The sequence below is a fragment of the Hemitrygon akajei genome, chromosome 8, assembly GCF_048418815.1.
Source record: "Hemitrygon akajei chromosome 8, sHemAka1.3, whole genome shotgun sequence".
Classification (NCBI taxonomy): Eukaryota; Metazoa; Chordata; class Chondrichthyes; order Myliobatiformes; family Dasyatidae; genus Hemitrygon; species Hemitrygon akajei.
In genome coordinates, this window is record NC_133131.1 from 26,220,736 (window position 1) to 26,233,108 (window position 12,373).

Consider the following 12,373-nt stretch of genomic DNA (forward strand, 5'->3'; position numbering starts at 1 on the left):
GAACCAGAGGTGATTAGAGAGATGGAAGTGAAGGAACCCTTAGGAGGCAGTGATCACAACATGATTGAGTTCACTGTGAAATTTGAGAAAGAGAAGCCGAAATCCGATGCGTTGGTATTTCAGTGGAGTAAAGGAGATTACAGTGGCATGAGAGAGGAACTGGCCAAGGTTGACTGGAAAGGGGCACTAGCGGGAAGGACAGCAGAGCAGCAGTGGCTGGAGTTTATGCGAGAAGTGAGGAAGGTGCAAGACATATATTCCATAGAAGAAGAAATTTTCGAATGGAAAAAGGATGCAACCGTGGCTGACGAGAAGTCAAAGCCAAAGTAAAAGCAAAGCAGAGGGCATACAAGGAAGCAAAAATTAGTGAGAAGACAGAGGATTGGGAAGTTTTTAAATGCTTACAAAAGGAAACTAAGAAGGTCATTAAGAGGGAAAAGATGAACTATGAAAGGAAGCTAGCAAATAATATCAAAGAGGATACTAAAAGTTTTTCCAAGTATATAAAGAATAAAAGACAAGTGAGAGTAGATATAGGACCGATAGAAAATGATGCTGGAGAAATTGTAATGGGAGATAAAGAGATGGCGGAGGAAACTGAACAAGTATTTTGCATCAGTCTTCACTGAGAAAGATATCAACAATATACCGGACATTCAAGGGTGTCAGGGAAGAGAAATATGCACAGTCACAATTACGACAGAGAAAGTACTCAGGAAGCTGAATAGTCTAAGTGTAGATAAATCTCCTGAACCAGATGGAATGCACCCTCGTGTTCTGAAGGAAGTAGCAGTGGAGATTGCGGAGGCATTAGCAATGATCTTTCAAAAGTCAATAGATTCTGGCCTGGTTCCTGAGGACTGGAAGATTGCAAATGTCACTCCGCTATTTAAGAAGGGGGCAAGGAAGCAAAAAGGAAATTATAGACCTATTAGCTTGACATCGGTGGTTGGGAAGTTGTTGGAGTCGATCCTCAAGGATGAGGTTATGGAGTACCTGGAGGCATATGACAAGATAGGCAGAACTCAGCATAGTTTCCTCAAGGGAAAATCCTGCCTGACAAACCTAGTGCAATTTTTTGAGGAAATAGCAAGTAGGCTAGACAAGGGAGATGCGGTGGATGTTGTGTATTTGGATTTTCAGAAGGCCTTTGACAAGGTACTGCCCATGAGGCTGCTAAACAAGATAAGAGCCCATGGAATTATGGGAAAGTTATGTGGATAGAGCGTTGGTTGATTGGCAGGAAACAGAGAGGGAATAACGGGATCCCATTCTGGTTGGCTGCTGGTTACCAATGGTGTTCCACAGGGGTCCGTGTTGGGGTCGCTTCTTTTTACGTTGTATATCAATGATTTGGATTATGGAGTAGATGGATTTGTGGCTAAGTTTGCTGATGATACAAAGATAGTTGGAGGGGCCGGTAGTGCTGAGGAAACAGAGTCTGCAGAGAGACTTGGATAGATTGGGGGAATGGGCAAAGAAGTGGCAAATGAATTACAATGTCAGAAAGTGTACGGTCATGCACTTTGGTAGAAGAAATAAACGGGCAGACTATTATTTAAGTGGGGAGAGAATTCAAAGTTCTGAGATGCAACGGGACTTGGGAGTCCTCGTGCAGGATACCCTTAAGGTTAACCTCCAGGTTGAGTCGGTGGTGAAGAGGGCAAATGCAATGTTGGCATTCATTTCTAGAGGAATAGAGTATAGGAGCAGGGATGTGATGCTGAGGCTCTATAAGGCACTGATAAGACCTCACTTGGAAAACTGTGTGCAGTTTTGGGCTCCTTATTTAAGAAAGGATGTGCTGACTTTGGAGAGGGCTCAGAGAAGATTCACTAGAATGATTCCAGGAATGAGAGGGTTAACATATGAGGAACGTTTGACCACTCTTGGACTGTACTCCTTGGAGTTTAGAAGAATGAGGGGGGACCTCATAGAAACATTTCGAATGTTGAAGGGCATGGACAGAGTGGATGACTCCCATTGGTGGGGGAGTCTAGTACGAGAGGACATGACTTGAGGATTGCAGGGCGCCCATTCAGAACAGAGATGCAAAAAAAAATTTTTAGCCAGAGGGTGGTGAATCTATGGAATTTGTTGCCACGGGCGGCAGTGGAGGTCAAGTCATTGGGTGTATTTAAGGCAGAGATTGATAGGTATCTGAGTAGTCAGGGCATCAAAGGTTATGGTGAGAAGGCGGGGGAATAGGTTAAAGGGGAGATTGGATCAGCTCATGATGAAATGGCGGAGCAGACTTGATGGGCCGAATAGCCGACTTCTGCTCCTTTGTCTTATGGTCTAAATGGAAGCATCGTGAATCACTTTTCTTAAAATCCTGAATTGAGATAGTGCTGTTTTAAGTTTTGAAAATAAACTTTTAGCAATCGCTTAGCTTCTTGAACTGAAAGCTGTAAATTATCGCCAATAGTTTATTAAACATTCCTCCACCTGGAATTGGATGGCTCTCTAAATGAGGTGCAGGAACTGGCGGGTTAGAATTCATTTGGGAGTCGGATGTAAACAAAAGGCTGACAATTTAGCAGCTTTTAGTGTCAACTAAGTTGGTGGAGCAAAATGAATTTGAAAGGTCAGGAGAATGGAGTTGATGCTTGAGGTGGCTGCTAACCAGTTTCATTCTGATTTGGTTTGAACTGCCTCGAATCTGCAATTTATCATCTGTCTCTGTCCATTTCAGTCTGCTCCCATGCTTATCACATTAGAGTCTTGTGTTACAGAAACACCGCTGTTTTTTTTAAACAAACACTTTACAAACAAATACTTACATTGAAGGCAGAAAAAAATGTATTTTGGGAAACTAGTTAAGCCACGTCAATGTCAGGTACTAATTCAAGGGTTAGGTGTACAAGTAACACTGCACACCTATGGGTTAGAAACATCTCAGAATTCAGCAAAGAATTAAACAGATAGTGGTAAGGAAAGGATAAATGGAAAACAGAATTATAATGAGCATAGCTGATTGGCAGAGCTCATTTGAATGTCCAGAAAGGAAAAGCTTTAGCAAAAATTAACTTTGGGATTCTATTGGACAAGGATTTGATGAAATAAAACAATAACAAAGATATTGAACAAATATTTTGGCTATCTAGACTAAAGACACAGAAAACCTTCCAGAAGTGGTGGATATGAGTTCAGGGTGAATGATGAAGTCAGATATTAATATTGCTTGTCTTTTTAAAAAAAAATGATTTGGTGGAATTAATGGGGCCAAAAAGTGATAAATAATCACAGACATAAGTTTCAAAATGTTTTGAAGGAGATAACAGTAGAGATAACGGATGTGCAGTTTTCCATCTTCCCAAATACCATGGATTGTGGAACAGTCCTCATGGAATTTTGAATATATTTAATAAAGGAGGAAGAGATGAAATAGAACACCAGAGAGTTTATTATTCATGGTGGTAATGCTATAATCGGCAAAGGAAATGATGACAGAATATTTTGTTAATAGTCATAGGATTGGGTAAACCAACATGGATTTACAAAAAAGTGCTTGCTCCTTCCTTCTTCCTTGCTTCGTCCTGACGAAGGGTCTCAGCCCGAAACGTCGACAGTGCTTCTGATAGATGCTGCCTGGCCTGCTGCGTTCCACCAGCATTTTGTGTGTGTTGCTTGCTCCTTCAACTTGTTTATTAATTTCAGGATTGTATTGTAAGGAGCATGAGGACCATGGGATTTAGCTTTCACATTTTGTTAATAAATCAATTTAATGTCAAGTCTAGTGAAATATAAATTACAGTAAGTCCCCGGGTTAAGAACATCTGACTTAGACAACTCGTACTTACGAACGGACTGCCATAAAGCCTATTATATTAAAAATTTGAATTAAATACAATGGAACGCAAGCACTACTTTACGACGCTCATGAAAACATTGCACGGCTTCAGTGGTTCGTCGGCTCGAGGAAGGAGAACGCCGTCCGCTATTTTAAGTCGGATCACATTGCCGTTAACACTGTGTTGAGTGTGTAACTTTGTATCTAGCTTAATTTTTTCTCTTATTTACCCTTGTTACCATGCTTCCAAAGCGTAAATTCACTGCAAGTGCTGATGATGCATCAAAGAAAAGGAAAATGATCACAATTGAAAATAAAGTGGAAATAATAAAGCGTTCAGAAAGAGGTGAAACGCCATCGGTCATTGGAAGAGCATTAGGCTACAGTCGGTCAATGATCGGAACAATTTTAAAGGATAAAGTGAGAATAATGGAGCATGTGAAAGGCCCTACCCTGATGAAAGCTACAATTATTTCTAAGCAACGCAGTGGTTTAATTATTGAAATGGAAAGGCTATTGATAATTTGGTTAGATGATCAAAATCAGCGTAATATGCCTATTAGCCTTACTTCAGTGCAAGAAACGGCTGAAGGATAAAATATATACTACTTTTTTACTAAGACAAACATTTGACTAACTGACGCTAAATAAGAACCGTATGTACCTGTTCCGACTTACCTACAAATTTGACTTAAAGACATGCTTAGGAACGGATCTCGTTCGTAACCCGGGGACCGCCTGTATTGATATCAGAAAGATTTTAAGGAAGCATCAAATACGATTAGAAGGAAAGTATTCATCCACTCTCACAGTTGAACTAGTTACTTGACTCAAGTTCTGTTGTCAATTCTTTTTATATAATTTTAAAAAAATCCCTTGAATATTTTGCACTCAGAAGCTTCCTGTTGCATTTACCCCTGGGATGGCCACATTTCTTATGGATTTTGTTTTTTAGATCCAGATTGCCCTGTTTGGAGTTTTTATTTTGTAAACCTTTGATACTAAATGATCATACCTAATCAGAGACAGCCACTCTCCGACCTCCTTCAGACATTAGAAGCAATTGTCCAGGAATCATGAACAATTCAATGGAAGGATCACCATCATTTAACCTTCGGAGTGTATGTACCTTTTTGCAAACCCAGACTTGTGTCCGTAATTGGGTCTTTTCGAGCTAACTTGGGTCACGGTGGTGAGGTCATTTCCCCCTCTTCACAAACACAGCCCAATGCTTTCAATGGGGTTTCAGTGACACAAAACGGTGCATAGCCAGCTGGTGGTGTAGTGGTATCAGCGCCAGACTTTGAGGCAAATGGTCCTGAGTTCAGATCCAGCTGGCTCATTGCACACTTTCTCTCCTTACTGGACTGAGGGGGAAAAAAATGCTGCTTAGTGCGCCACATGGTGTGAAAAGAAGAAACAACAAAATGGAGCATAGGATAAGGAAATAAATGGCAGTAGATATCAATCCCTTCAAACCTGTACTAAAGGAGTGAAATACTGACAGTCTCACTGGCTATAGTGCTGAGATGGTTAACAGGATCACAGGCGAAGCTTGTTAGCTTTAGAACAGTCCTTGTGCTAAAATTATTCATATTTCTGCTAGTTTTTTTTTTGGAGGGTGATGGTTTTACAGAAGGATTCCACTAACTTGGGGGGGAGGGGGGGGATATGCAGGTTTTGATGTTGTGCTCTGACTATTTATGACTTTTACAGAAGCTCCAGAAGAGACGGCAGAGTCGCAGTGAGTTCCTGGTGGTCACTCCTTCAAAGACCGAAACTCCCCAAACACCTGGGAGTGGTTCGAAGAAAAGAACGCCACGCAGGACCCCTCGCAGCAGGGAGGGGAGGCTCCGCGGGACCCCACCCAGCGGGAAACGTACTCCTGGCCGTTCGAAGGCCAGCTGGAGGGAAGTTGGCCCTCCAGGCCAGCTAGGCAAGGATGGGCTCCCTTTGAGAAGGTCGATTAGATCTGCTGCATTGAAGAGTCCCTATGGCACACCGAGGGCCATTAGCAGGCAAAGGTACAACTGAACAATCCAGCTTTAACAGAGTAGCTAGACGTGTGTGTGAAATGTATCAGAAGTGGGTGCTGTGGACATTTTGATCAAATATTTTGAATGAAAGGAATTTGGCCCCCCCCCCCAAAAAAATTGACTTCTTATGCGGGATGAATTTGAGCTGTAAATATTGAAGCAACAAAAAGCCTCGCTGTGTTGCCGGGGCTTGAGTTATAAGGAAAGATTGATTAGGCTGTGTCTTTTCCCTGAAGTGAAGGAGTCTGAGAGGTGACATGACAGAGCTATATAAATTTGTGAGGCATAGTCAAGGTGGATATCCAAACCAGGAGGATATGGGCTAAAGCTGAGGGGGGAGGATGTTTAAAGGGGATTTGTGAGGTAATTCTTTTAACATAGTAATTAAGGGTTGTGGGGCAAACTTTTTGACTTGTGGGCCACAAAGGGTTCTAAAATTTGACAGGACCAGGAGCAGATGGACGGAGTGTTTTGGTAATACACCTCATAAGAGAAAATAAAATATCATGGGATATGTAGAAAACGTGCTTTAATTTCAATTGAAAATGAACAAATGCATTACAACAAAATATCTGTCTTTGAAGTCCCATGGTATTTAGCTATTTATTGAAATGACTTTTAAAACACTGAAAATTAAATGAATAAAATACAGCTTTTTTTAATAGTAACAGTTATTATTTTAAAGCACTGAAAATTCTGTTATCCTTCAAGATATTATCATCATCACTCTCCTCCTGACTGTCTTTATTTCAAAAACGGTAGGAGATGCAGGTCTACTTGTCCTGCTCCTTCTTATTCAATTGTCCCCTGTGCCAAAACTCAACAACGACCAGCACAAGGACAGAACAGTGACAGCGCGCCAGTATGCGGAGCGCGTTATTTGATCTGGAGCGCATTTTTTATTTTGAGAACGTACGTGCACCTGCGCACTACTCATGTCCATCACTTAACAGAAATGACATGTAACATGTAAGGCTTATTGAAAAAAATATTTTCAAATGCATTTTTTACATAACACAACGAAGAAACTTATTTTTAATTTCAGTGGGAACAGTGTTGTTGGTATCCCTTTTTAGCCAGCGCATCAAAGTCTGGATTTAGTTTTGTTCTGGCGATTCTCAGGATGGATCTGAGGTGTTGGTCAGTTAACTTGGATCTGTGGCTGGCTTTGTTGATGTTCATGACGCTGAACGCCTGTTCACACAAATAGGTCGAGCCGAACAACGCCAGCATCTTCTGTGCCGTCCTCCGGAGGTTTGGAAGCACCTCTTTACCAAGTGAAGCATAAAAGTCATTCAGTTTAAGAGAGTTGAACTTCTCTTTTAAGACGGGGTCAGACTGAAGGTCGATCAGTTCCAGCTGTAGCTCCTCTGGTGCTGTTTCAGGATCTTGTGACAGGGGACAGGCCACCAACTGAAGTGACTTGTCAATTTTTTCAAAATCAGAAAAGCGACGGCAGAATTCTCTGTGCAGCGCATCCAGTGACTCGCTGTATTTTTTCACATTTGCGCCGGCCTCTTCCAGCGTGGCTAGTGTGGGAAAATGAGTGAATAACTTATTCAAAATTTGCCTGGAGAAAAAAGCCAGCTTGAATTTAAAGGCTTTCACGTTTGTGTACATGTCATGCACAAACTGATCCTTCCCCTGTAGCTTCACGTTCAGTTCATTCATGTGTGAAAATATATCCACAGCAAACGCAAAGTCACAAAGCCAGCTCTTGTTGCTCAGCTCAGGAAATTCGCCGGCCTTCCTCAGTAACTCCAAAAATGCACCGATCTCCTCTTTGAGCTCCCATACTCGTTGAAACACTTTGCCCAAATTTAACCAGCGGACACGGGAGTGATAAAGTAGGTCCTGGTGATCCGCATCAGTTTCCTCCAGGAACGTGATGAACTGACGGTGCTGAAGTCCCCTTGCACATATAAAGTTGACAAGTTTTACGACAGGATTCACAACATGATTCAGCTGTAATACCGATTTACATAGAGATTCCTGGTGGATGATGCAGTGAAGGAAAATAACATCCTGGTCAGGATTTTCATCTTTCACTTTATTCTGTATTCTCCTCAGCAGGCCAACATTATTCCCTGTCAAATTAGGAGATCCATCTGTGGTGATGTTGATAAGTTTACTCCAAGGGAGCTTCATATTTTCGATGACAGCAGACACCCGGTCATACAAGTCCTCTCCCCGTGTTTTTCCTTTCAGAGACTCCATTGTCAAAAACTCCTCCGTTATTTCAAAAGTATTGTTAATTCCTCGGATAAAAATGAGGAGCTGAGCAGTGTCTTTTACATCGTTGCTTTCATCCAGTGCTAATGAATATAATGTGAACGACTCTGCCTTTTTATTTAAGTCGCTGGTTATATCTTCATCTATCAGCTCCACACGGCGAGTCACTGTCCTGCGTGATAAACTGATTTTTTCAAATTTGTCTTTGCTCTCCGGACACAATACACCTGCTGTCTCCACCATACATTCTTTTAAAAACTCGCCTTCAGACAGAGGCTTGCTGGCCTTTGCTAATTTGAATGACAGCATAAAACTCGCCTTGGTACTTGACTCATGAATGGCAGTTTGACGGTGAAAAAAATTTTGTTGAGCCTGTAAATTAGCTGCCAACCTCTGAGCATTAGCTTCCCGTTCTTTCGTTGACTGGTTGCTAGCATAGTTGGCATGTTTTGTGGCAAAGTGACGGCTGATATTATATTCTTTAAAAACCGCCACGGTCTCTTGGCATATCAGGCATACAGCAGTTGCTCGGTGTTCGGTAAAAAGATATTTAGTTGTCCACTCCTTATTAAACACCCGACATTCTCTATCCACTTTTCTTTTCTTAGCTCCACTCATCTTTACAGAAGGGGTGAGAGGTCAAAGAGTAAAGCGCAAATGTGGAATAATACGCTGCACCTCAACAAAGGTCAATGTATATAGAGTGCGTCATCTATTGGGAAAACGCCAGAATTGCGGGGAAAAAACGTTAACAAGGTTTATTAATATAATTTCATCAAGTTCTGCGGGCCGGATTAAAAAGCTTAACGGGACACATATGGCCCCCGGGCCGTAGTTTGCCCATGCCTGATCTAGAAGGTCATCGCAGTGAAGTTGGTGGAAGCAGGAGGAGTAACGGGTATCTAGACAGGTATTTGAGCAGGGCACAGAACCACACAATGATCCATAAAGGAAGCTGGAATTAAGTGGGCCATTGCCTCTGATAATGTTGCCGGCAGCACTCAGTAGGTAAAGAGCAAGAAAGAGAAGGATCATTATAAAGCAAAGTTTATGTTGGGAGAAATTGTACAAAACTGGGAGCACTCATCGGGACACAAATAAACAGGGCAACAGTTTTGTCATTGACTTTCCATCGGTTCCAATTGGTATTTGCAGTTCTGGTGAAAGATTAGAGTTGTCACCTGTGCATTGATACTGTTGTGGTTTTTCGTGCCTCACAAATGACCAAGAGACGCAGAAGGTTCTTCAAAAAGGGTTAAACTTTAATTTGCAAATCAAAGCTGAGACAGTCATTGAGCTAGTCGCTGATTGCCCACCGATCCCCGGACACAGCATTTTTTATAGCAATCTCCTGGTCCAGTTGCTATAGTTGCATATCACACGTACTATCTTGTCCCTATTGTTTCTACCCATTGACTTAATCATGTTCTAATCTACATCTCTTTAGCTGCCTCTCATTAACATATTATTGTCTTCTACATTCTTAAGATATATGCATAGCAAATAGCAAGCTCTTTCTGTAGCTACCTCTCATTAACACACCATTGTCATCTTAAGACTGCAGTCTCCTACCAAATTGGATACATGCATAGAAAATAATAAACTCAGAACTGAGCAATGTTCTAATCTACATTTCTTTGGCTCTTTAGCTACCTCTACATTCCTAAGATTTCATTCTACTAAATTGAGTACATGCATAGCAAATAGGAGCAAGCTCAGAACTGACTTCATAGTTTTGGTAAATTTATACTTTTATACTCCAATAATACACAGTGAAATGCATCATTTGTGTCACAGCAAATCAGCGAGGATTGAGCTGGACAGCCTGCAGTGTCAGCACACTTTGGAATCTGGGAGGAAATCAGATCACCCAGAGGAAACCCACATGGTCACGGGGAGAACATACAAACTCCTTGCAGGGAGTGGCACTCTCTACACTGTGTGCCTGTCACACCAGTGTCATCCACCTGGAATGTTGCTCCTGTATCTTTTCTCCACGGATGCTGCCTGATTGCTAAAGGCTTTGCACCAAGTTACTTTTATTCCAGATCTGCTTTTTTTTTTCCCCTTTTCCCAGAAGTTTTTGTTGCACGTTATCTGCTGGACATTCCCTTTGTCACAGTTATCACTGGTCCGTTTATTTAAACTGTTGCTGATTTGGGTAGCTCGCAATCCCAGATCTGTGATCACACTGATCAGAATGGCAACTGAGTTGTTGTACTATTTCCTCTGGACTAGGAAATGGGAATGCTTGTACAATTTGATCGGATTATCTATTGTTCGGCTCTTAGTGACTGATTTGGGCAATGCTGGACCAACCCAGCATCTACAAACAAAAAAGATAGTGGTATCGTTAAATTAATCTTAAATCATGTAAAGAACAAATATCCATATCCTGAGTGGATGAATCATATCTGTGTTTATAACGCACTCCTGTCCCTGTTATTTCTGCTGGCCCCATGTATTGCTGCTGGACAATGTGTTCTTCAGAGAAAGAGTCCAATACAGTTTGAGTGAGCACTCTGTATATCTAACCTGAACTCTGTAATCTTGTCAGCCAAGCCCAGGACCAGAGATATGAGGCTTTCTGATATGCTTATCATTATCTGCCCCTCTCCCCCACCCCCCAGCCCTCTTTATCAGGGATCTAAAGAGGAGTACAAGACTTTTGGGCACCTAGAAATTAAGGATGCAGTAGGATTAATTAGTTCACTGGTTCAGATTTGTAATTGGTACAGTTTCTGTTGTAAATAGTAGCATTCATTTCATAATAACGTTCAGCCAAGCACAGTAAGGAGGAAGAAAAGATGGATTACATCCTGTTTGGTTTTTAAGATGGATTTATCAGTGTCTGAATTTCCTAACACATTGGAATGGGCATTCCTCTTTAGGGCCGTGGCTCCATCTCCCACATTCCTGCCGGGAGATCAGGTCACTAACTGAATTCCAGGAAGCCCACAGGAATTTCATGCTAAAAATTGTTGCTCATGGAGAATGAAGTTTCCTGAAGAAATCAATCTTTTGAAGGTCATTGGTAGATTAACAAAACTTGACTTTTACTTGACTTATTTTTCTTGATGCATCTTACCATGATGAAAGTATAAAGATTTTAATCCACATAAAATCTGTATGCATTATCTGTTAACAGACAGTTTGACCGAGATCTAGAATCTGTGTCCTTTGGAATTGGTCAGTTAAAGCGTCTGTCCCAGGTTTTTGATGAAGCCATCACCAAGGAAGAAAGGTACTGCATAGTTAATATAAATATTTTTCAAATGATCTCTTCTCCACCCCCCAACAATTTGTGCTTTTATATATTTTATGGATTTGTACAGCTTTAAGACGATGGTCCTGACACAACTGCCCCACCGCTCACAGCAGAGTGAAAAGATGAGGGTTTAGCTTGAGAATATCAAGTGGCGTTTCTAAAAATGAAAAATAACTTTAAAATTGATAATCGGAGAAAATAAGATTAAGAAATTAAAGACCATCTATAATGGATCTCACTCTTAACCCTCCATCTAAAATGGGTAACTTGTGCCAGTGTCATTGTGTAGTGGTTTTGGTTTGTTGGTTATCTTCAGGCATACAGTGTTTAACTAATTCATTGGGTTGAAAAACTATAAACAAGCTCCATATGTGCACAACCTCCTGGTTGTTAATGGATATTTTTAACATTACTCTGGCTCCACTAAAGATTCCATAGATTTGAGGGTGGTTAAAAGAGAATATAAAAGACATTATTAGTTTAATTTACCCCTGATTCATTGATTGTGTTTGTAGCATTCCTTTAATACTTTGCACTTCAGCTTTCCATTCCCAGCCTCTCATTACCACAGTCTGATGACATAAGAATCCCTCATTCTTAAGATAAAATTTCCCGTAACTGACATCTAAAGCTGAGACTATATTTGTAACTATAATTATTTACTGTTATTTTTTAAATCTTTATGAAATTACGGGGAGGTTACTACAAGTTCTTTTTAAAAGAAAATGCTTCACTTCTACTTGCGTTGGCACGTGGCCAAGTGGTTAAAGCTTTGGGCTAGCAACCTGAAGGTCATTAGTTTGAGCCTCAAAAGCACTTAATCACACTGCTCCTGCACGTAAGGATTTGAGTATTAGGAGAAACGTAGTCTGATTACGGATAGTCAGTTTGGCTTTGTGAGGGCAGCTTGTTCCTCACGAGCCTGACTAAATTCTTCTGGGGAAATGACAAAACACATTGAAGGTAGAGCTGGTGATGTGAATATGGATTTTAGTAAGGTGGTTGACATGGTTCCCAATTGTTGGCTGATTCAGAAGGTCAGCA

The 12,373-nt window shown here is 41.1% G+C and overlaps 1 protein-coding gene across 3 annotated transcripts in view; it reads left to right on the forward strand.

Annotated features, from left to right (window-relative positions):
* Window positions 1–12,373, forward strand: part of LOC140731733 (protein PIMREG-like) — a 30,913-nt gene that overhangs the window by 8,651 nt on the left and 9,889 nt on the right. For all 3 annotated transcript variants that reach the window (XM_073053464.1, XM_073053465.1, XM_073053466.1), the window contains exons 2-3: window positions 5,510–5,817; window positions 11,210–11,305. In XM_073053464.1, coding sequence (XP_072909565.1) covers window positions 5,510–5,817; window positions 11,210–11,305 — 404 coding nt within the window. The remainder of the gene's footprint in view (window positions 1–5,509; window positions 5,818–11,209; window positions 11,306–12,373) is intronic.